This window comes from Hemiscyllium ocellatum, chromosome 42 (genome assembly GCF_020745735.1).
Source record: "Hemiscyllium ocellatum isolate sHemOce1 chromosome 42, sHemOce1.pat.X.cur, whole genome shotgun sequence".
Lineage (NCBI taxonomy): Eukaryota > Metazoa > Chordata > Chondrichthyes > Orectolobiformes > Hemiscylliidae > Hemiscyllium > Hemiscyllium ocellatum.
The window spans coordinates 16,269,817-16,295,790 of NC_083442.1; the positions used below are offsets into that span (position 1 = coordinate 16,269,817).

General features: G+C 43.6%; 1 protein-coding gene across 1 annotated transcript in view; it reads right to left on the reverse strand.

Annotated features, from left to right (window-relative positions):
* Positions 1-450: 450 nt before the first annotated feature.
* LOC132834843 (semaphorin-7A-like) overlaps positions 451-25,974 on the reverse strand; it is a 40,624-nt gene continuing 15,100 nt past the window's right edge. Inside the window, exons 3-14 of the mRNA XM_060853922.1 lie at positions 25,350-25,403; positions 24,660-24,758; positions 23,148-23,250; positions 22,950-23,060; positions 14,376-14,497; positions 13,222-13,388; positions 11,983-12,091; positions 8,553-8,748; positions 5,861-5,976; positions 5,574-5,734; positions 4,613-4,668; positions 451-3,134 (exon numbers count right to left, since the gene is read on the reverse strand). Of these exons, the coding sequence (XP_060709905.1) occupies positions 2,776-3,134; positions 4,613-4,668; positions 5,574-5,734; positions 5,861-5,976; positions 8,553-8,748; positions 11,983-12,091; positions 13,222-13,388; positions 14,376-14,497; positions 22,950-23,060; positions 23,148-23,250; positions 24,660-24,758; positions 25,350-25,403 (1,653 nt within the window). The 3' untranslated portion in view covers positions 451-2,775. The remainder of the gene's footprint in view (positions 3,135-4,612; positions 4,669-5,573; positions 5,735-5,860; positions 5,977-8,552; positions 8,749-11,982; positions 12,092-13,221; positions 13,389-14,375; positions 14,498-22,949; positions 23,061-23,147; positions 23,251-24,659; positions 24,759-25,349; positions 25,404-25,974) is intronic.

Consider the following 25,974-nt stretch of genomic DNA (forward strand, 5'->3'; position numbering starts at 1 on the left):
AGCAGTTGCAACAGATTGAGGATGGCAAACGTTATTTAAAAAGTGAGGAGAGAAAAACATAATTACAGAATCAACATGTCAAGCCCAGTGAGTCTTCTTCAGAACTGTTCAGAAGGAGGGTGACTAGAGTCAATGTACACACTGTTTTCTCTCCACAGATGCTGCTTATCCTGCTGACGTTCTCCAGCAATTTATGCTTTGGTTTATATGGACGACCCCCCTGTTCATGACCTTAGTTACCTCTTCAAAACAGTTCATTATGTGTCAGCTGTGACCTTCTTGAACAGCAGGGAGGTTTCAGGGTCTGAATAGCCTACTCCTGCTCTTATTTCTTAAGCGTGATGGATCCTTTACGAATCCACGCTGGCATTCTGTGATCCACTGAAAAATTTGAGGAAGTTTTGTCATTTACAGAATTTCCCAAACATAGACGACAGGCTAACTGGGATCGGCAATTCCCTGGTTTTCCTCTTAAGTAGTACAACGGTGTATGAAATTCTCTCACCAAGTGAAACAGTTCTCTGTCGCGCCAAGGTCACTTGGTGTGACAGAATTCTAAAAAGAATTTTTATAGCTTTTCATCTTGTATTTAACAGAAACAAGACAAGAATGGCAAATTTCACAATCACAACAATCGTCTGCTACATAAATTTCTGTAACTGTACAAAATAGAAATGCTGTTGTTCTTCATTTTGCAACTCTTGCAAGTTGTCCTGATCAGAGCCAGACAAATTGTTGCAACAGACTATGACTTGTTTTCAGCAATACTCTGTTAGAAATATAAAACCCTGTTTTTAAATGCACATTTAAGGAAAACTTTATGGCTTATTACTTAACATTTTTAAAAATCCGTTGTGTTAAGGAAAAGTAACTTTGATAAAACGTTTGGGAAAATTCAAAGTTATACAGAAAGAGACATAAGGATGAAGGTCCTCAGTGTTTGGTGAGAAAATACAGTTTATGGAGTCATACAGCCAGGAAACAGACCCTTTGGTCCAACTAATCCAAACTGACTGTATTCCTCAACCAAAATAATCCTACCCGTGTGGGCTGAAGCTTTGCGATCCTGAAAGGGCCGGGCAAATGCAAGTTGTGGTTGTTGTAAAATGAGTCTAGTCCCGAGTTTAAAAAGTGGCTTCCCTCACTGCAGTTGCATGCACTCAAAGTGAAAGAAGATCTAGGACTTTCAGTATTGCTACTAGTTCAGTGAAGTAGGGTTGATGCAGTTAACTAGTTCAGTGACAATGGATGCCCTTGTTAACCAGGATACTGGTTAAAATGACTGCGCTTGCATTCGGCTCTGTCCTTGCAGCCTGGATATGAATGCGCTGTTTGTAGAAACAAGCCATCGGTTACAATACCAAGCAATCTCTGTTGTTTCTCATAAAATGAACAAAGAACTAAATCACACAGAGTTCCAAGCGTAAAGGTGAAATGGACATTCACAAGAATGAGGCTTCTTATCCAATTGCTGTGATTGAGCCCCGTCGCTGTTGTCATGGGCAGTGGGTGGCTAACACTTGCCACTCAGCTCGAGAAGGTTCTGTGTCACCTCAAAATCACAATCCATCTTTGTAAGCACTCGGGAGCCTCTGCCATGATTAATGCTGGGAACCGCACAAAGTCAGACTGTCCCGTAGGTTGTGGTCTGTTTACTCAGTCACAACCCAGACACAAAACCAGAAACAGCTCACATTGCACAAGTCTAATCAAGCTTCACCGAGTCACTTGGAATTTCACTTCCAGCTATGCACCAGACCTAACAATCACACTGGCACAGTACTTCTCAGAGTGATAGCAGAATGTGAGGTGGGCTCGTGTGGCTGAGAATCTTTGTTTCCCAAGTCGAATGAGTGGTTCTCAGAGCCAATTTTTAATAGGTGGCTTTAAACTGGGCTGTTTCAGGATGTCGTAGGAACATCAAATGCATTTCACAGCAACTCCTGCTCTGCTGCACTGGGTTACCAACAGTCACTCCAGTGTGGATACCACCACATTTCAGTATTGTTCCACAGTCTCTGTTGGCATGCAGTGAGTTCTCCCAAATTTTCTCTCCTTTACCGAAAGCAGCCAGCTCAAAAAAAGAGACAGATATGATGCTCACACAATCCTTTAGCTGCAGTAACCATTAAACTGTGGGTGCATCACAGTAGAGCCTGACCTCTCCCGTCCATTTCATGGACTGTGGGTGTCTCCAGCTGGGTCAGCATTTATTATCCAACCATAATTGCCCCCGAGAAGGGGACAGTGAGCTGCCGTCTCAAACTGCTGCAGTCCATGTGATTGGGGGGGGGGCGGGGGTGTGCATCCACTGGGAGTGATGGTGCTCCACCATTGCAGGTTTCCTCCCATTCTTCAGCATCTGACCTATCAGCATTAACTTTCTTACTTTTCTCCCTCTGTTACAGTTCAGTGTCCATACTCAACATTCCAATGGAGTTCTGATCATGCCACAGAAATGAAGAATTTCTGTAAAGCCCTGGAAAGGTTTGAGCTGTAAAATCTGTCGGCGTTTGTAAATCTATGGATGAACGTAATGTTTGTTGCGGCGATGAACAGAAAGGTTAAATTGCAATTCTCAAATAGATAACAATACAGTTAATTTGACCTTCAACCTTCCTTAGACGTGTCACTAGGCCATTGAGGTAGGGCTATTCAGAATATTTCAGTGAGTTTACCCTCAATATATCCCAGCAGAAATCCAGACTAGAAGCACAAACAAGTTGTTTCCAATCTCTGCGACAATGGGACAAGAGAGCGGGTCATTGCTCAAACTCAGTGCAAGAGCAGAGCCGCAGCTGTCATTAAAACACAGTAGACAGCAATACTGTATCTGGTCAAGTACATCAAAGAACCACTGCCCTTAATCAAATATGACGTGTGAAACTGTTCATGTCCCCTTTCATTTGAAACACATTGGTATGAGCTACCTCCATGTTCTGCAAGGTTACTTATGAAGAAAAGGCATTCATCTTCATTTGAAGAACAGGCCATTGTGTGGTTCTGTGTCCTCCATGAGTAATCTGCATGTTGGGATTGCTTAGGGCATGAAAGGTAAACTGAGCCATGTCCCTCCAGGACGAAAATGTTATTCAGATCTTGACTCGTGCTCTGTGAGGAATGGTAAAACGCAACTAGGAATAAAAGAAACCAAAACCATTAGCACTTCATCGTATGAAAGCTGCCTTCAGGGTCTCTGGTATGAGAATAGTTGAGATCCGACAGTTCAGGGTTCAATTTTTTTTTTGCCATCATTTCAGTTCAGTCAGACACCTGAAAGTGCCATAACCATTCAGATCACCAAAGGATCTGACCCTTCTATCCTTGATAGCATTAATCTCTTTGACAGAATAATCCAAACTGATCCCACTGCACCACACTGTCCCCGGGCGCAGAATGCTCCTCAACTTCAAACTGTTCTGCAATGACCTTTGGAGGAGAACTTGCAAAGTGGTGTTCCCATGGTGTTCCCTTGTGGGTGGTAGAGTTCACGGGTTGGGAAGGTGCTGTCTAAGGAGTCTTGTTGAGCTGCTGCAGTGCATCTTGTTGCTGGTACACCCTGCTGTCCCTGTAGGTCAATGATCTACCCGCTACTGATCGAACCATTGTGCTGGCTGCGTTGTCCTGAATATTCCATTCCCAACACCGTGACATTCCCATTCCCACTGGGGAACAATCCCGATCAGCCTAGCTCCACTTTGTTGCTGCTGATTCACACAGGTTTAACCAGCCAGACGCTGTTCCCTCCAACCCCAACACCAACAAAGCTCCCCTCCCCCTCCCCCTTCACCACATTGGTCTGTGGGAAACAGAGTGTAAATAAATCATGCAGCTCCGGCCCTTCACAGAAGCCCACCCCCCCCAGTCACAATCCCCTCTGAAGTAGGGGTCATTTTCACATTTCTGTCTGGTGGGGGACCGAGGTGACTGGGTGGAAGTTCAATTTGTCACCTTTCCCGAATGTCACTGTCCACTGAAGGAGCAGCGTTCTACCTGTGACCTCAAGGACTCCTTCAGTGACAGGTTCAGTCACAGTAGTTTCCCTCACCCCCAGCAGCATGTGCAGCTCAGTTTGCACAGAAATTTGATGGTATATGGGATGTTTTACAAATGGTGACTGGAACAAAGGTCATCGCAGAACAGAAAAGAAAAAAGAAGTTTGGAGACCTCTGCAGGTCAGGCAGCATCCATGGAGAGAGAGAGCAAGCTAATGTTTCGAGTCGAGATATCTCTTCATCATCGCAGAACAGTTTGAAATTGAGGAGCGTTCTGAGCCCAGGGGACAGTGTGGGGCAGTGGGAGAATCCAAGCATTTAAAAAGCGTTGGATGCCACTTAAAAACTTCAAACAAATGTAACAGTTTGGAATGTTAAAATGCAAAGTGATTACAATATCTTTTGGAAGTTGTTGCAGTTTTAGTCAGAAATGTTTCTGATTATTTTGTGTCTCTGTGATTGAGCTGCTCAGAGAAATCATCCATTCATTGTAACAAGTGACCTTCATAACCGCTGTGCTGTTCTGAGCGATAAGTTTGAAATTAACTAAGACACTGATTCTGTGGCCAGATCAATAAGAGCGAGAATTGCTGTACTCTCTCTCAGTGGAATCTCACCTCTTTCTGAAGGACATTTCTTGTGATCACCATTTTCAGGATCTTGGATAAGGTAGCTGTAAAAATAAATACAATGCTGAGGTAAGTCTGGGTTCCCCCTGTGAGGTTAGTCACAGGACATTAATGCTTTCACAGCTTTCACATTCCAAAAGGGAGATTATCAGCAGGGCATAGTTAGTCTTCATTTCAAAAGAAAAATCAATGTTTTTCCAATTGCCTCTTACACGCCTTGGTTTACAAAATATTTTCGGGACGAGGGAGATTCTGCTGCCCATGCCCTGACTCGGAGTACTCTTCACCGATCATTCCAGTGCCCAGTGATCTCCACTGGCTTCCAGTGCACTCTCAAACCCAGATTGGTGCCGTTTAATGGGAATTGTACAGGGTAATGGGGATTCAACTGAACAATGGACACTACACTGGGTAACATGGGTGCTACTGGGTAACTGGCATTCTCCTGCATATTCTAAAGGATGTGTAACGGGTATTGCACTGGGGGCTGTGGAACGATTGTACTGGGCTCTGTAACAACCATTTATGGATAACTGTAGAACATCCTAAAGCATTTTGTAGCCAGTGAAGTACTTTTGAAAGCGTTGTCATTTTCCTAATGTAGGAAATGTGGCAGCAGGCCTGTAAACAGCAAGCTCCCACCAGCAGCAGTGAAATGTTGAGGTGATCAGCTGACTTCAGTGACTTTGTCTGAGGGATAAGCACTGGCGATGGGAGAGACCCACATCCCATGTGTCATCAAAACAATGTCGCAGGATCTTCTGCATCCCCCGGAGGGGGCAGAAAGGAGTCCAGTTTAAGGTCACACTATAATGGGGGTACCCCGAGGGCCTGAGGGCTACTCTGAACTGTCAGCCTCGATTAGTGTCCCTTGGGAGAGCAGAAGATGGGGCTTTGGAAAAAATAAGAAAAGGGATTTGAAATATGGAAAATGGTTCCCCATACGTACCTGGAGTGAGGTGTGACAGGGACACAATTCTTCTCTCTGACATCCCAAGCACAGTAGGGGTCCCTGGCCATGACGCAGCTTTCACAACTTTCATTATATTTTTCACACTGCCTCAGTGGGATACAAACCACCTCTTTAGCAGTGGTAACGTACAGAAGTTTCTAGAAAATTAAGTTTAAAAAAAATGTTTGACTGCTGTTTTTCCTTAAAGCAGAGAGAGAAAAAAAAATCCTTGTCCAGGTTTTCATTTTCAGGTCAGGTGGATGACTCTTGACCTTTGTACTTACAGCTTCAGAGTCCAGGGACATTGATGAAATTGGTCCTGGCTCCTTTAGAATTGTAAGTTCTGAAATGATGAAGACTGACTGTCCGATTTCCAGAACCTTCTGGATTTTACCATCTCCTGTGGGGAGAAAAGAGAGACTCGGCATTTCAATAATGTCAAAACCAAATGAATTCACATTCCTCATGACTGGACATCTGTCAGCAGAAATCTCTAGAATGGTCAAAAGCCCCAGTGTGAGAAAACAGGTTTAATATGGGAAACTAAGTCACACGATCTCAATGGAGCCAATAGTAATCGTGGGGTCTTTAACTCATCCTAGGCCACTCGGAGCCTTGGTTTAACATTGCAACAAATGCCACCATGCCCAGTTTTACATTCGACACACAACAGAAATTTAATCAATCTTTCATTGACTGACAAAACTAGAAATTAAATGTAAGGCCATTCATCCCATGAAGTTCATTCTGTCATTTTATTGGGTTTTGAGTTCATTTATGCCAGAAAAAAAAGCTTTCTTTTTGTCAAATTTGCATTCACTCGAGGTCAGATAGCAAATTACTGTCAAATCCTGATGCATTCTGGGCATTAGCTTTGGATCATTATTCTACTGGAGAGATATCAAACTCTGCTTATTTGTATTTTCCTCCAGTGTTCGATCACAATCTGTAAGGCAATGTGCTATTGAGACACAGAACTATGACTGTGTCACTTCCAGATCAATAATATCCTTCACAAAACAGCAATCCGCCAGAGAGTTGAACAGAGAACAGAATTCAGGTCCGTTTTTGGGGTGAACTTAACACCCCTGAAGCAAAGGTGAATTCACAGTGACATTCTATACACTGGCAGACTGACATCACTGGAATAGGAAAACTGAGTAAAAATGATATCTGACAGCCAATACTGCCAGATGTTGAGAAAGGGATTCTCCAGATGGTCCTGGACAACATTTTTCTCTCTCTTGATCAACAACTAAATATGACAATGTGGTCATTCATCTCATTGATGCCAATTGGAACTCTGTTTGCAAACTGGCTACAGTCGCTGCGTAATTAACCACAGCTTCACTTCAAAACTAATCACTTGGCTGGGAAAAGCTTTAGGACGTTGTGATGCTGGTAAAGGTGCTATATAAATGCAAGTCCTTTCCTTGCTCATCCTAGCACAGTGCGACACAATGAACAGTCTTTGACTGGTTGACTCCTACTTTGGGGTAACGTGGATGTTCGATTTTGGTTTTTCAACGCAGAGCCCCTTTCAAAGTTACTCAGTTCCAAAGGAACGTTACATCAGAAGTAGCCCATCAGCTCTGCTCTGTACATGGTTTAGTTGTATTCTTTCATGGGATGTGACATCACTGACAAGTCAGCATTTGTTGCTCAATTTGAACTGACCTTGCTTAGCCCTTGCAGAGGTTAGCCATTGGATGCAAAAGTAGGCCAGATAAGGTCAGGATGATAGATTTCCTTCCGAAAGGTATAACTGATGGTAACTCCGTGGGCACCATCACTGAGACTAGCTCTATATTCCAGATCTATCAAGTGTGGGATTTGACTCCCTGTCTCCAGGGCATTACCACGATGCCATCACTTCCTCTTGTACATTATATGGAGGTGGGGAGCAAGAGGAAATGATAAGGAAAACTATGAACACAGCGGCACAAACAAAGAGTATTTCCACCCATACCACCTTCAGGAAACAAAATAGAATGGGAAGATTCACTCATGGAAAGATCTGAAATTTTATCCCACTGTCGAAAGTCTCCATTTGAAGAGATGATGGAAGTGGATTTAAAGTCACATATTCAAATGAGAATTGGATAAATACATGAAGTTAATGGTTCCCGGGCAACACCAAGTGAGTGGGATAAATTGGATAGAGGAGAGGGACAGTCTGGCTTCTGTCTGAGCTGTGTAATTCTGTGGGGTGTCCCATTATGCTTCACTTTGGCACAGATGAGAATCAATGTGTCTGATATCAAGTTATTTACAAGGGGCGTTTGGTATGCTTTCCTTTGTTGGTCAGAGTATTGAGTACAGGAGTTGGGAGGTCATGTTGCGGCTGTACAGGATATTGGTTAGGTCACTTTTGGAATATTGCATGCAATTCTGGTCTCCTTTCTATCGGAAAGATGTTGTTAAACTTGAAAGGGTTCAGAAAAGATTTACAAGGATGTTGCCAGGGTTGGAGGATTTGAGCTATAGGGAGAGGCTGAACAGGCTGGGGTTGTTTTCCCTGGAGCATCGGAGGCTGAGGGGTGACCATATAGAGGTTTACAAAATTATGAGGAGCATGGATAGGGTAAATAGACAAAGTCTTTTCCCTGGGATTGGGGAGTCCAGAACTAGAGGGCATAGGTTTAGGGTGAGAGGGGAAAGATATAGAAAAGACCTAAGGGGCAATGTTTTCACGCAGACGGTGGTACGTGTATGGAATGAGCTGCCAGAGGAAGTGGTGGAGGCTGGTACAATTGCAACATTTAAGAGGCATTTGGATGGGTATATGAATAGGAAGGGTTTGGAGGGATATGGGCCGGGTGCTGGTAGGTGGGATTGGGTTGGGATATCTGGTCTGCATGGACGTATTGGACCGAAGGCCAGATAAGGCATGTTTCCATGCTGTACATCTCTATGACTCTATGGTAAAATCAGGTATCTTCTCATCTGTACGAACTGTTTGATAGGAAGACCTACCCATGGCCAGGAAAAGGATGTAGAACATTATTCCAGTGAAGCTAACAACGGAATCCACGACGATTTTCTTGAAATGATCCTTATTCCTGAAGATGAGGGGGCTTTTTCCGATGGGATGGATTGGACTCTCCATTTCAGGATGGTGTTCCACCATTCTCAGTATATTACTTTCCAGAGTTTGAGTGTTACTCCCACACTGCAACAATGTGAGAAGAACAGAAGGCTGTAAGTTATCTTGTGACAAGATGCATTTTGGATTCCCTCAACACCATACGGTCTCTTCCCCAGTGTGAGAGACCTGAGAGACATATGGAAAATACACAGGCAAGACAATGAGCTATGACTTTCAAAGCCAAAGTTTCTAACAAAATCATCTCCCATTGTTGGAGGCGGGATTGCAGTCAGAGGTGAATACAGGACTATGCCATCTCAGTCTCTACTCCACAGCCACCATTGTACCTTGGAGCTTGTCACCCCCATTACTCAGCACATGATCACAGTGGGGGGGGTCATGACCTACAGCTTGAGCCACTTGTTTGAAGATACCTGTTTTTTTGGCCGACAACTCATTTGTCCTGGGAGAAAATGAAATGTCGAAATGGTAGGGAAAAGGAATTAAAATCAAGGATAAAAAGGTTTTCTGAAAAAGGATTAATGAACATGAGATGCAGATAGTAACCATATATACGTACAGCACGGAAAAAGATCTTTGGTCCAACTCGTCCGTGCCGACCAGATATCCTAATCTAATCTAGTCCCATTTGCCCGCACTTGGCGCATATCCCTCTAAACCCATCCTATTCATATACCATTCCAGATGCCTTTTAAATGCTGTAATGGTACCATCCTCCACCACTTCCTCTGGCAGCTCATTCCATACACGTACCACCCTCTGTGTAAAAAAAACTGCCTCTTAGATCCTTTTTATATCTTTCCCCTCTCACCCTGAACCCATGCCGTCTAGTTCTGGACTCCCCCACCCCAGGGGAAAGGCGTTGTCTATTTATCCTATTCATGCCCGTCATAATTTTATAAACCTTTATAATGAAAGCCGTGTCTTTACTGATTTATGATTGAGAACTGAACTGAGTGTTTGAGCCTTTGTGGATGGATTGAAAATTCCATGCGATTTTCTTTAGATAATGACGAGTGCGGGGAAACTGATGGAGATCTAGAAAATTATGAAGGAGTTCGACAAAGTAGGCACAGTGAAGATATTTCCAAGTGCAGGGCAGTGCAGAATTAGGGGCATAAATATAAGCTAGCCACTAATATGTCAAAGAGAACTATATTGTATATTTATGAACCAATCACAAGTAAACCCAAAACAGAATTCAGAATAGGTTTTTCTAGCCAGAGAGTAGGATAAAGAATAGCTGAGATGAATAGCCTCTATGCATTTCAACGGAAGCTAGATAAACACATGGGGCAAAGACTTAAACCAATCAGAAAAGAGATAAGAAACTCAGTACCTAAACACTGTGTCAAACTAAATTTAGAAGAAAAGTAATCAGGAAAGGATTGTATTTGATTGGATTTGATCAGTTCAGTAACGTGGAGATTGGATGGAGCAGTAGTTCACACTGAACATCACCCTTTGGAGTATGTGACGGTACTGAACACACCGTCTCAGTCAGTATCCACGGAGCACCAGCTCAGGACCAGTTACATCAGTAAATTCTGGGATATCAGATTTAACTGAGAGTTATTTCTCAACGTGAGGTATTTGTACTGTGTGTGCTACAACAGACCAGTCTTTGATGTAGACATTGTCAGCAATGTATTGTAGTCAGTTTAATTGGGGGATAATTCCATTTAACTCTGCCTTCAATCCATTTTGAGATACTGGTTCTCATTAACTGGGCAGTAAGTGCCACTAAACCGTGTATGCTCATCTCACACTTGAATGCCAGTCGTCCCATTATGAATTCTTCGTGAACATTTATAATAGGAAGATAATCAAAGTCCACCTTACAATGACACTCTCCCACCAGGAGTGCCACTGTGGTGCCTCAGTTCAATCTCCCAGTTCCTCAGCTGGTAATGTTCCTCTTACGACCATTAGACATAGGAGTGGAAGTAAGGCCATTCGGCCCATCGATGCCACTCCGCCATTCAATCATGGCTAATGGGCATTTCAATCCACTTACCAGCATTCTCCCCGTAGCCCTTAATTCCTCGTGACATCAAGAATTTATCAATCTCTGCCTTGAAGACATTTAGCATCGCGGCCTCCACTGCACTCTGCGGCAATGAATTCCACAGGCCCACCACTCTCTGGCTGAAGAAATGTCTCCACATTTCTGTTCTGAATTGACCCCCTCTAATTTTAAGGCTGTGTCCACGGGTCCTAGTCTCCTCGCCTAACGGAAACAATTTCCTAGCGTCCACCCTTTCCAAGCCATCTACAAGCAAAGTCGATAGTAGGCACTGGGGAGTGTTGCCAAATAAAGAGACAGAGACGTGAAAGTTCATTGTTCCTTGAAAGTGGAGTCATAGGTGGTGAGGGCAGCGTTTGGCATGCTCGCCTTCATTGGTCAGTGAATTGATTAGAGGGTCCTATGCAGGACATGGGTGGGGCTGCCTTTACAATTCTGTGTTCAATTCTCATCTGGCTGCTATTGGGAAGATGTTCAACTTGAAAGGATTCAGCACAGATTTCACTGGGATTGGAGGGTTTGAGCGATAGGCAGAGGCTGAATAGGCTGGGGCTGTTTTCCCTGGAGCATTGGAGGCTGAGGGGTGACCTTACAGAGGTTTATGAAAACATGAGGGGCATGAGTAAGGTAAATAGCCAAGTATTTTTACCCAGAGTAGGGGAGTCCAAAACTAGAGGGCATACGTTTAAGGTGAAAGGAGAGTATTTAAAAGGGGTCCTGAGGGGTAACATTTTCAAGCAGAGGGTGGTGCATGTATAGAACGAGCTGCCAGAGGAAGTGGTGGAGGCCGGTATAATTACAAAATTTACAGCATTTAAAAGGCATTTGGATGGGTACATGAATAGGAAGGGTTTAGAGTGATATGGGCCAAATGCTGGCAAATGGGACTAGATTAAGTTGAGATATCTGGTGAGTGCAGATGGATTGGACCAAAGGATCTGTTTCCATGCTGTATAATTCTCTCACTCAACTCTGCTGTTCCAATTGCTGTATTGCTATTCTTCACCATAAATTTTAAAATTAAACGACGACTTCAAATTGACACAGAACTCCACCACCCTCTGAGACTGCTTAACTGAAAGGTTACATACTGTGTTCACTGTCCCTGTGTAAAACCCATGCCCGAATACCTCATTTAATAAAGCCATAGAAAATCCAATTCTTCTATCCTCACATAATAATTAAAACATTAATTAGACTGAAGTGTTTTTGTCATTTTCTGGATCTGGTTAAACCAGTGCCCAAGTGAACAAAAATCAGCAGTTTCTTACCGTCCCAGGTCTTGGGTCAGGAATAGATTCAGTGAATCCTTTAAACATGGAAGTACTGAACACATTATTAATGTCCTCCACGGAGTATGTGCAGATTGCTGACCCGTTCCTAAACACAGACAGATGATTGAGTGAAAGGTTCAGTGAGAAAGGGAATTAAGACAGTTTGTACTGACTTTTCATACAAGACCAGAAACGTGAAAATCCAGACCTTGGTTTTCCTGAAATAGAAACAGAAAGTGCTGGAGAAACTCAGCAGGTCTGGCAGCTGTTGTGCAAAGAGAAACAGAGTTAACGTTTTGAGTCCAATGTGACATTTCTTTGGAAAAGTCTTCAGTGTTTGGAAGAAGAGTCTATTGGACTTGAGACGTTAACTCTGTTTCTCTCTCTCATAAATGCTGCCCGACCTGCTGAGTTTCTCCAGCAATTTCTGTTGTTACTCAGATTTCTAACATCTGCAATATTTTGTTTTTAATGTTGATTTCCTGCTAACTTTTAGATAAAATGTTCCCCATCCAAATGGAAGATTTTCAAAACTGCTTCTGAAGTTGTGAACTTCTCGTCACTGAAGCTGCATTGGATTTGAGAGCAGGATTGGACTCTGATGGAAATTAAAGGCAGCTCCTTGGACAGTGGGAGCCTGACTGATAGTTCACTCTGACAGACTCTCCCAGTGCTGGCTCCATGCACTGGCCACCACAAACAACTGTAACCCCACCCCCTCCCTCTCTGCCCACACTACAGCATCAATCCTGAGGTGGCTACACCGGAAGAATTAAGATTTATCACACCCTCTTTCCCCATTCCCGAATGTTTCTCATAGAAACCCTGTCTCCTTAACTGTGTGATGAGGCCCACACTGTGTGACCTGGAATGAGACCGTGAATGGACTAATCTCCCTGGCGTTAATTGGGTAAACCACACATTCCACCCTGAGTGGCCTCTTGCTCAACTGGATTCTCAAGACATCTTGTCCCACAAGGGTCAAAAAAATCACACAACACCAGGTTATAGTCCAACAACACACTAGCTTTCGGAGCGACGCTCCTTCAATTAAAACTGTTGGACTATAACCTGGTGTTGTGCGATTTTTAACTGTGTACACCCCAGTCCAACACTGGCATCTCCAAATCATGTCCCACAAGGGGGTTGAGTTATGTGTATTCACTGATCATTGTCCTGGCTGTTTGAGCTGGTAAAAAGTCCATTGTGCATTCTTTTCATATCTTGCCGACTCACCAGTTACTCTGAAAAATCCCGTAAACGCGGTCCCCACTCTGAGCAACAAAGACATCTTGAATCCTGTTGAAATGCATGTTTTTGGATGGAACGTTACACAGCAGGCGAGCTTTCAGAAAAGTTGTCCATTTATTCTGCAGTTGGAATCGGGAGCCACCTCTGTCATTCTGTGGAGGAGAGAGATCACAGCCTGAAGTATTCCCTCACACACACACACACAACAAACCCACGAGAGCTGGAGTGGATCCACAATCTCCCACAGAGAGACCAGAACGTATGGTCCCAGGGACTGAACTCCTGGGGGAAATGGCATGATAGGGACTGTTTCGAATACCTCGCCACCTGTGGGTTAAAGGAGGGAACATTGACGAGGCTTCCCGCTCGGAATCAAATTGTGACTCGGGTTGGAATGGAAGGAGGTCAGCTCAAAATTAACGTTTTGTCGCTCCAAGTTCTGGTTTTTAAAGCTGACAGAATTCTATAGCGCAGAGGAATCTGGGTGCCCTGGTCCATGAATCACAAACTGTTAGTGTACAGACGCAGCAAGTGATTAGGGCAGCAAATAGATTATTGGCATTTACTATAAAGGGAATGGAGTAAAATAGGAGAGACAATTTCCTGCAGCCTTCTAGACCTTGGTAAGACCATATCTAGAGTACTGTGTACAATTTTGGTCTCTTTCATTGAATCATAGGTTCCCAACAGTGTGGCAACAGGCCCAACAAGTCTACACCGATCCTCCGAAGAGAATCCCACCCAGACCCATTCCCCTACACTATTACTCCTCATTTATCCCTGACTAAAGCACCTTACCTACACATCCCTGAACACTATGTACAATTGAACAAGTTTTTTATTTTCTGTTTTGTCTGTGTTCTCCCCATAGTACCGGTAAAGGGTGCTGACAAATCTCAAAATTCAGACACTCTGACTGTTCCTGTTATTGCTGCTTACAATATCAATGTCAGATAGGGCTGAACTACATAATGATGTCTTAGTTCACATCATCATTTGATAAGTGTAATTGAAAACAGATCTTAACTGACCAGCTCCAAAAGCCAGTGGCTGCGTTCAGTCTTAGGTCAAATCCAAACCTCGTGGCCTGTCACAGGCTGGTCATAAATGGAAAGGACATGTCTGTTGGACTCACCCACCTTACACACACGGGCAACCCGTGATATCCAGGGGTCAATGTCCAGGCTTTCTGCCAAATTCCTTTCCCAGAAGAACATGAAAATGTGGTCACCCATTGGCGACATTCCCACAAAACTGGGATCTAAACAGGAGGGAGAAGGGAAGAAAGAGGAACATGGATCAATAATATCACAACATGAAGACTCGAGGGCACAGCCTGGTACAGCTCAGGGAAATGCGTCTTAAATTGGGAACGCGAGACATGGGAAACTAAAGCTGATTAGACTCTACCTCAAGTTGTTCTGAAAGAAAGGTTTGCATTTCTGTAGCAATATTTGTTTCCTTAGTCTATCCCAAAGCACTTTCTGGCAAATGTCAGAAGTCTAATTAGTGTTGTAATATTGGAGACACAACAAACAATTTACTCAATGTCAACTCCCACAAATACCAAAGGGATAAATGATCAAATTGTGCTTTGTAATGTTGAAGAAGAGATAAATATTTACCAAGACACAGGGGAAAAAATAAGTATCATTGGGTTGTTTATATCAATTATGATCCCAAAGAAGACTACCAAATATTTGTTATAATCTGGTTACAGCCAGGAACTTCAAGTTTGTTTTAAGTGGATGAAGTTTGAGACCCACAGTATATAAAACGACAGGTATCCCCCACTTTGCAAATGTTCGCTTGACGCAGTTTTGTTTTTACAAAAGGCCTACATTAGTACCTGCTTTCACGAAGCCAAAGAGGATTGTTGCTTTTACGTGAAACGTGATACTTTTTCCATGTAAATCACCCACCTTTGCTTTACGCCATTCCTGGCATACAAAAGGTTTCCTGGGAATGCTCTACTTTCGGATAGTGGGGGCTACCTGTATATAATTTATATCTAGCATCCAATTTTAACACAGGATAACAAAGGATTGACAGACAAACTGTGGTCAAACACCCCACAGAGCACACCAAATAGCAAATGCAGTCAAGATGGTTCCCATGGATATCTAAGCAATACCCTCCCTAAGATGGAGAGTAACCAAATCTCATTGAAACTTTGCCTCCTTTACAAGGGATTCTAAATCTTCAAGTCTGAGGACCTATCCTTGGAATTCTCATAAGAACCAGTCACTGAGCCACTGACTGCTCATGTCCTGCCTGTTGAATCTCTAATCCTGAGACTGTGTTCTACTGGATTCCCAAGGTTGCACTTCAGCACGCATTCCTGGGCACAACTCCAGCTCTTTCACACTGAGACAGATAATCCAAACTGGCAGTGCCCCTGGCTTCTCTGGGCTCCCATATTTACTGCACCAAGCAAACATTGCCTGCGGGCTTCCCTCACCCTGAACTCTCAGCTGCTGTGAAATATCAAATGTTCCCATGGCTTATTCTGAGCTCAAACTCCCAGCCACCTTCTGTTGCTTCTCAGCTCCTCACAACTTCTACCAAGTCTGAACTGCACGGAGACTGCTGGCAATGGAGCCCTTGCTGAATGGAGCCTTTATTCTGATGTTGTGTGACCAGCAGTTGCAAGAAGGTTCAATAATTTCTGACCAACACCAAGTCAACTTCTCTGACTCTCTCTCCCTGACTCAAACTGTCTCTGACCTGTGATCTGCTCTTCGGTGAATCTTGTACCGATCAGGGTGACATATCAAAAATCTCCAGGAAAATCTCACCCACATGAATAATGTTATGATCACAGACCAGATCACCAATATTATGTTGTGATCCCAAAGATCACGAAATTATGTTATATTCTGCTTAGGGATCAGTTACCTTTATTTAATTAACAGCAAAAATCAGCACTCTTAACATGGAGTGTTATCATTCTTAATGTGTAGCCTACCCCCCGTTTCTGTCTCTTTCTCCAACTTACTCTGATGTTGGAACAGTTTTTCAGTGACTCTTGAACTCTCCTCGGTGATTTATTAGAAACCTTGCATAAACCCTGTTCCTGTCACATGTTGACATTTCCCTCTACTGGAACCTAGTGTGTTCTGAAGGTAACACTTCACACCGAAGTCACAGTCAGACCTTTGGGAAATGGGTTTCGTCACATGAGGCAGAAACAAACGTTTCAACCATTGGAACATCTTGTGGTGAACTGTAGCAATCCGACAAAACACAAACAGATTCAAGCAAATCAGATTCGATCTCAGAGGCCAGCCAGAGGATGAACTTCTGACAGTCTCTCAGTAATGATGTGCTGGTCAGGTTGATTGGCCAATGCTAAATTGCCCAATGCTAAATTGCCCGTAGTGTTAGGTGCATTAGTCAGAGGGAAATGGGTCTGGGTGGGTTACTCATCGGAGGGTCAGTGTAGACTAGTTGGGCCGAAGGGCCTGTTTCCACACTGTAGGGGATCTAATCTAATCTAAATCTAATGCACTGTGCTGCAGTGCCAACCTAGATTGTAAGCTCAAATCTCTAGGAGATAAGACCATAAGACATAGGAGTGGAAGTAAGGCCAGTCGGCCCATCGAGTCCACTCCGCAGCATGGCAAGAGTGTTTGACTTGAACCCACACAGTGAAAATTAGGGAGCCCTGATTACATTCCATACAATTTCTGGGTTTGGCACTCCATCTTTTTCTACATCCTCATTGTTTCACACTTCCCATGGGTGGCACGGTGGCACAGTGGTTAGCACTGCTGCTTCACAGTGCCAGAGACCTGGGTTCAATTCCCGCCTCAGGCGACTGACTGTGTGGAGTTTGCACGTTCTCCCAGTGTCTGCGTGGGTTTCCTCTGGGTGCTCCGGTTTCCTCCCACAGTCCAAAGATGTGTGGGTCAGGTGAATTGGCCATGCTAAATTGCCTGTACTGTTAGGTAATATGTAAATGTACGGGAATGGGTGGGTTGCGCTTTGGCGGGTCGGTGTGAACTTGTTGGGCCGAAGGGCCTGTTTCCACACTGTAAGTAATCTAATCTAAACTTCCTATATGATTGTGAAAGCCTTCAAAGCTCCTTCCCTGATGAGTCTGTGCTTATCCACCCTGCCCCAGTTGATGCAATTACTGAGTGTTCACTGCGAGTTTCTACCATGTCCAAAATTAAAATTATTGGGCAAGGTCAGAAAACATGTGGATCCTAGTGTGTGAAACTCTGTCTTCTCTCCACCTCTCTAGATGCTGTTGTTGTCAGCATCCTATCACTTGATGTTTTAGCTGTAGACATTTGCAAAATAGAATAGGTTCACAGCTGCCAACCACAGGAAAACCAAAAAACTATTTCTCAGTACAAATGACTCACTGCTTACTCATTTTACAAATGAAGTTCAGTTGTTCTCACTCAGTGTAGACTGTGATCGCTATGTCATTCTAATTTCCTCAAATTAACTATGTTACATCTGTCACTGTATAATGCACAAACCTGACACACATAATCATAGCTCAATAGGAGGTAGAACGGAGGTAAAAATAGATAAGTCCCCTGGGATGGATGGGATTTATCCTAGGACTCACTGAGAAGCCAGGGAGGAGATTGCAGAGCCTTTGGCTTTGATCTTTATTGCATCATTGTCTACAGGAATTGTGCCAGAAGATTGGAGGGTAGCAAATGTTGTCCCCTTGATCAAGAAGGGGAGTAGAGACAACCCTAGAAATTATAGACCAGTGAGCCTTACTTTGGTTGTGGGTAAAGTGTTGGAAAAGGTTATAAGAGATAGGATTTATAATCACCTAGAGAGGAATAAGTTGATTAGGGATAGTCAACACGGTTTTGTGAAGGGTATGTCATGCCTCACAAATCTTGACGAGTTCTTTGAGATGGTGACCAAACAGGTAGATGAGGGTAAAGTGGTTGATGTGGTGTACGTGGATTTCAGTAAGGGGTTTGATAAGGTTCCCCATGGTAGGCTATTGCACAAAATACAGAGGCATGAGATTGAAGGTGATTTAACGGTTTGGATCAGACATTGGCTCGCTGAAAGAAGACAGAGGATGGTGGTTGATGGGAAATGTTCATCCTGGAGTTCAGTTATGAGTGGTGTACCACAAGGATCTGTTTTGGGGCCACTGCTGTTTGTCATTTTTATAAATGACCTGAATGAGGGCGTAGAAGGATGGATTAGTAAATTTGCGGATGACATTAATCCATCACAACAATTTATGGAGTTGTGGATAGTGCTGAAGGATATTGCAGGTTACAGAGGGATATAGATAAGCTACAGAGCTGGGCTGAGAGTTGGCAAATGGAGTTTAATGCAGAAAAATGTGAGGTGACTCACTTTGGAAGGAACAACAAGAATAAAATGTATTGGGTTCATGGTAAGGTTCTTGGTCATGTAGATGAGCAGAGAGATCTCTGTGTCCATGTGCATAAATCCCTGAAAGTTGCCACCCAGTTTTATTGAGTGGTTAAGAAGGCATATGGTGTGTTAGCTTTTATTGGTAGAGGGATTGAATTTCGGAGCCACGAGGTCATGCTGCAGCTGTACAAAACTCTGCTTGGGAATATAGTATTGTGCACAGTTCTGGTCACCGCATTATAGGAAGGGTGTGGAAGCTTTGGAAAGGGTTCAGAGGAGATTTACTAGGATGTTGCCCTGGTATGAGGAAAGGAGTTATGAGGAAAGGTTGAGGGACTTGAGGCTGTTTTCATTAGAGAGAAGAAGATTGAGAGGTGATTTAATTGAGACATTCAAAGATAATTTAGAGGGTTAGATAGGGTAGACAGCGAGAGCCTTTTTCCTCAGATGGTGATGGTCAGTACAAGGGGACATAGCTTTAAAATGAGGAGTGACAGATATAGGACAAATGACAGAAGTTGTTTCTTTACTCAGAGTAGTAGGAGCGTGGAACGCACTGCCTGCAACATGTAGTGGACTCGCCAACTTTAAAGGCATTTAACTGTCTTTGGATAAACAGATGGATGAAAATGGACTAGTGTAGGACAGATAGGCTTCGGATTGGTTCCACACTTTGGTGCAATCTCTAAGACTGAAGGGCCTGTACTGCGCTGTAATGTTCTATGTTCTATTAATATTTATCTACTGAAACACCCCATCAGTTATTAATAATTAGTCGACCAGAGAACATTGATCCTTATCCTTGTGGTTCCAAATGTAGGATGTAAGTACTAAGAATTCCCTCAGTAACACAAGCTAAACCACCTCAGGCAGCTTCTAGAATAGCTGTACAAATTTGGCTAATCCAATTTGGAGCTATTAAAACTGACCATTAACACATATTCCTTTTCTGTTTCACTACCTCTATTGCCATTAGAATTCAATTTGCCTTCTGTTCTAGGCACCTTTCTTACCTCACAGAGTCATAAAGATGTACAGCATGTACAGTCCAACCCGTCCATGCTGACCAGATATCCCAATCCAAACTAGTCCCACATGCCAGCACCCGGCCCATATCCCTCCAAACCCTTCCTATTCATATACCCATCCAAATGCCTCTTAAAATGCCTGTTCCACTTTCCCCTCCAACTTACTTTTCCTACATCATAAAACCTGTCAGCTTTCCAGATCCTTTCAATTCCAAAGAAGGGTCTTACCAAACTATGTTTCTCATGCTACAAATGCTGCCAGACCTGCTGAGTTTCACCAACTCTTCCCGTTGTTGTTATAGCCAATAATGCAGTCACGTGTAGGGCAGAGAAGTGTCTGATTAGTTGCTCTGGTCAGTGCCCTGGTTAAAGTTCATCATTTCAAGGGGGCTATTACCGGTGCAGGGAGGTGTGGTCATGGGATGTGCAGAGTCAGGAAAACTCTCCTACCACTCCTGGCTTTCCCAGATCTTCTGAAGCCTTCTGAGGTAATGTCCAATCCAGTACAAAGACCAGAAATCAGCTTTCAGCCCCTGCCCTCCATGTGTTATGTCCCTGACACCTGTCTTGTAGACTTCCATCAGAGATGCCAGAGAAATGGTCTCATCCACTTTCCATTTGAACACTGGGTTTTACCAAGCACATGTTTATGCGGTCAAAGGGAATAATGACCTCAATGCTCCATCTATCTCAAAGCAGACTGTGGCCTTCAGTTAACAACAACAAAAAAGGAAGCAAGCAAACATTGAGGGAACAAAACAGACAATTCCTTGTAGTTTAAAATACAGGCATTAGCTCACCATGACATGATCACCATGACAACATCACCAGATGGTCTCAACATACTTCAGTGCTTTAATAAAGTATCAGGGTGACACTGAGTCACTGGGTTCAATCCCCCAGTGGGTGCTGAGGGACATGATCTGAAATAACATGGGTGATGGGGTGGGCAGGTGGTGGGGGAAGCGCGGGGGTTCAATTGGATCAGTACCACTGCACAGGAAATGCCAGACAATTCCCGGGCTTTTATTTCCTCAGTTGCCTGATGCTTGGTTAGTGAACCTCTGACATAGAAACATAGAAAATAGGTGGTGAAGATGTAGGCCATTCGGCCCATCGAGCCTATACTAGCATTCAATATGATCATGGCTGATCATGTAATCTCAGTATCCCACTCTCTCTTTCTCCCTCCATCCCTTTAGCCACAACGACCATGCCCAGCCCCCTCTTGAATATATCTAACAAACTGGCCCCAACAGTTTTCTGTGGGAGAGAATTCCACAGGTTCACAACTCTGAGTGAAGAAATTTCTCCTCATCTCAGCCCTGAGTGGCTTACCCCTTATTCTTAGACTGTGACCCATAGTTCTGGACTTCTCTAACATCAGGAACGTCCTTTCCGCATCTAGCCTGTCCAGGAGAGGAAAATCACCAAAACAGTGTATTCAAAAAGAATGGGTACCCAATAAACACAGTCCGCCAATGTCTCAGCATCAAACAAGCAGACAAAACATGTCCAGAAACCCTAGCCACTCTCCCCTACAGCAAAGATATCTTGGAAATGACTGTTAGATTACTCAGACCTTTTGGCATCATGGTAACCCACAAACCCACCAACACACTAAAACAACAGCAAATGAACTTGAAAGACCCTATACAGACAACAAGCAAAACTAATGTTATTTACAAAATACCATGCAAGGACTGTATCAAACGCTACATTGGACAAACAGGCAGAAAACTATCCACCAGGATACATGAACATCAACTAGCCACAAAAAGACATGACCCTCTCTCACTAGTATCCTCACATACAGATGAGGAATGCACCACTTCGACTGGGTCAACACATCCATCCTAGGACAAGCCAAACAGAGACATGCACAGGAATTCTTAGGAGCATGGCATTCCAATCGGAACTCTATCAACAAACACATCGAGTTGGATCCCATTGACAACCCTCTGAGAAAAAGAACAGGAAATGGCATCACCAACCCAAGGAAACCTAAACACATAAATAGAATGCAGGCCATGCCACCAGTGCTTCATCCAGAGGCTCACTGATGATGTTACCCAGTACGGTGATGAAATGTCTGAAAACAAACCTTCCAGCTCAGCGAGCAAACCTACATCCATTACATGTCTCTTCTTTGGCTTTAACATAATCCCTGATTTCCCTTGTTTGACATAGTTGAGCCTTTTCCCTGTTTTACTCTTATGCCAGACAGGGGTGGACAATTGTTGAAATTCATCCATGTGTTCTTCAAATTTCTGCCATTGCTATCCACCCCTTAAGTATTCTTGGCCAGCTTATCCATGCCAATGCTGCCTTATACCAACAAAGCTATCTTTCTTTAAGTTTAGAATCTTGGTCTCAAATTTAATGCTGTCATTCTCCACCTTCATGACAAATTCTACCATATTATGGTCACTCTTCCCTGTAGGATCTCTGACCACAAGGTTGCTAATTAATCCTCTCTCATCACACGATACCCAGTCTAGGTTAGCCTGTTCTCTAGTTGCTTCTTTGACATCTAGTTGAGGGAACCTTCCCTCATACATTTCAGGAAATCCTCCTCCACCGCATTGCTACCAGTTTAATTAGTCCAATCAATATGCAGATTGAAGTCACCCATAATAAGTGCTGTAACTTTACTGCACAAATCTCTAAGTTCCTGTTTGATGCCATCCCTAACCTCTCAAATACTGTTTGGTGATGTCTGGACAACTCTTATTAAGATTTTTGCCCTTTGGTGTTCAACAGCTTCACCCATATAGATTCCACACTGTCCAGGCTAATGTCCTTCCTTCCTACTGTGTTAATCTCCTCCTGAACCAGTATTGATACCCCATCTCCATTTTCTTTCCATCATTCTTTCCTGAACATTGAATACCTCTGGATGTTGAGATTCCATCCTTAGTCACCCTGGAGCCAGGTCTCTGTGATCCCAAGTTCGTCATATCCATTAATAACTGCCTGCGCAGTTAATCCATCCACCTTATTACAAGTGCCCCTCATATTGACGATGTTCCTGAATCTAATTTCACTGCTTCCATGAGAGACTGGGTCAGAAGGTGGGGAACCAGTCTCGAGGAATTAAGGGCTACGGGGAGAACGCGGGTAAGTGGAGTTGAAATGCCCATCTGCCATGATTGACTGGCGGAGTGGACTCGATGGGCCGAATGGCCTCACTTCCACTCCTATGTCTTATGGTCTTAACCTTGTAGCAATGACCCTGGGCAAGAGATAAAGGCCGATAAAAGCAGGTTGAGGCATTTACCAAAGTTGATGAAAACTGATTGAGTTGACACTTACCTCTCATCCACTTGTCAGCAGACAGTAGCCATGATGGACTCTGTTTCATAAACCTTCGAAGGTTCACATTTCCATTCTCATATAAAGGGGCGGCTGAGTAGAGTTTTTCTCCTGTCATTGGAAGTCAAACACACACACACTCAGTGAGTAGGTCCCTGATCTCTGAATGACACGAGGGTCAATTGCAAGGGGACCCACCTTCAACCAATGAGGTGAAGCCATGCTTCGGACTGAAAGGACATACTCCTCGTCCAATCGGATATCCTCTTCCATTATTGATTTCACTCAACGTGCCGTTAATCTGTAAAATCGTTGCAGTTCATCAACATTATTATTTTCCAAAATTAACAGGTTGATCACACATCATGTCATGGCAAACAGCCATGCAGGAAGTACCTTTTACAGTAGAACCTCAATTATCTGAATGAGGTAGGCAAGGAGCATTTTGTCCAGATAACTGATCATTCAGATAATCGATCTGATCGTAAACAACTGGTAATTTATGAGTGCCAGCTACCGAACATTTCTTGGTTAGCAGACAATGCACACCATAACGCCATTTAACCGATAACTGAATGCTGAGTTGCCTAACGTCATTTTTACGGGACCTTGAGATCACGTTTGGATAATCCGAAATTCAGATAATTGATGTTCGGATAATCAAGGTTGTACTATGCATCAATAGAAAGAGTTGAAAAGATGGTTAAAAAAAGCAATTAATATTTACCTTGTTTCCTCGAACAATTCCCTAGAATCTGGTTTCTTGTCTCACAAAATATTTAATTGAAGTAAGTGTGCTCAGAAACAGTGCAAAAGTAGTTGAGCAGTGGGCTTATCATGATTTAATTGCAGCCTTTGAGATAATGTTTGAAACGCACAGCTATATAAAAGGGAGCGTGGGAAATTAGATTTCTTTAAAAGGAGGAATATCATTTTTCTCAGATTGATGTCAGAGCCCAGTGACATATTTCAATGGAGTTGATGTTATTAAAGTGCTGGTTTGTAAATGAATAAGATAGTCGCAAGGAAATTATTTGGAATATTTTCTTCATTTTCGGTTACTGGATCTCCCTGAAAGTGCACAAATCCGAAATCCCGGAACTCCCTCCTTAGCAGCACTGTGGGTGTCCGTATACCACTGCAATGGTTCAATCAGGCAGCAGCTCACCACCAGCGTCTCCAGGGCAACTAGGGACAGACAAATAAATGCTGGCCCAGCCTTCGAGGCCCACAGCCCATGGATGAAAAGCCCCCAGAGTACCTGCCCTGTCCCAATTCTCTGTCCACACGGCCCTGGACCTTGATACTGGGAGATACACCAGCAGAGGATGGAGCTGGGGTCATTTCCCAGCTCTGGCTGGTTCAGAACCACTTGGCATCTGGCAGTAATGACACCATAGACGGGAAAAATGGCAAAGTGAGTAGTCACTGGCTCAAAAGCTGAAGAAGCTCATTCCCCCATCAAGCACTCAGGGGAGGTGTGGGGAGGCTGGGCGAGTGGGTTAACTTTGATTTGTGGGGAATCTCAGAATAGCCATCCAACAGGGGGGACTGTATGACAGACAAGAGGTCTAATCTCACCCATAAACGCTATCACTCAGGCCAGTAGGTTCCTACTCCCCTCCATCTTGTCTCTCTTTGGCCAAAGCATTAAGGTGGAAGGCTGGGTTTGGAGGAATAGACATTCAACGTCAGCCAAACTATACTTACGAGTGACCAGCATTTTGGATTCCAGGCATTGGTCCCACACAGAAGAAGATGGGTTCTGTTGAATCTTTGCAGGACCATGATAACATTCTGACAGTTCCCCTGAAGTTAAATGCAGATCATGAATATCATCAAGGAAACAACAAACTGAAGAAACCCATTAAAAGTGAATTTGTTTGGAATGTGTTCTGGCAGGCTACTATATAATGATGTGAAAAGTCTCAATGCCAACTCACCACAACAAGACCAACAAAACTAGCTGCCCAATTCCATCCTGGCTATGGCCTAGGAATAGGCCGAGGCCTGAAGGAGGCCTTTATTTAGGGTGGGGGTGGGACCTCTTTCCAACAAGGTGAATGACCAACTCCTGGAAAAGATTCCAGACTGACTTGATGGGAAGAGCATCCATACCTCCAGGCCTGGCCCATAGAGAGTTGAAGTGGACATTTTGAAAAGGAATTGGAAGACAAAGCCACCATCCCCACCCCTTGGATTACCGTTTCCCAAGATAAATTCCCAGTGACACAGCTTCTCACTAGCACAAGCTCCATTGGCTGGCCAGATATCCAATGAGGATTCACTTGGAAGCTGATTGGCCATCAACAAGTAGGATCTGGACAGCTGGCCTATTGTGCAATTATTGCCTTTCAACCAAGTGAAAGAGGTATGAATGTTTATCAGAGCGTAACTCACCAAATTCATCTTTTGACATTTTGTCATGGATTTGTTATCCACAGGCACTGCAATCTGGAAAGTGAAGAGAAACGCTTGTAAGAGATTGATGCTGTGTAATGTTCTTTCATATTGAAAAGTAACAGAGCTGATTGAGTATGGGTGGAGAGTGTGTTGGTGGGTGAGCTGATTGAATGTGGGTGGAGAGTGTGTTGTTGGGTGAGCTGATTGAATGTGGGTGGAGAGTGTGTTGTTGGGTGAGCTGATTGAATGTGGGTGGAGAGTGTGTTGGTGGGTGAGCTGATTGAATGTGGGTGGAGAGTGTGTTGTTGGGTGAGCTGATTGAATGTGGGTGGAGAGTGTGTTGTTGGGTGAGCTGATTGAATGTGGGTGGAGAGTGTGTTGGTGGGTGAGCTGATTGAATGCCATTGTTTCACTATGGACAGTCCAGCCCCAACGAATATCACCAACTCAATGTTTCAATGAGAAAGTAGCACCTTACAGTGGGTCGTACTGACGGATTATTGTAGTACATTTATATAGTGCCATTCAGGCTGTTCTAATAATATCCAATAATATTCATGAAATGTCACTGAATTAATTTTAGAAACACAACTGCCAATTTACACACAGCAAGCTTCCATGA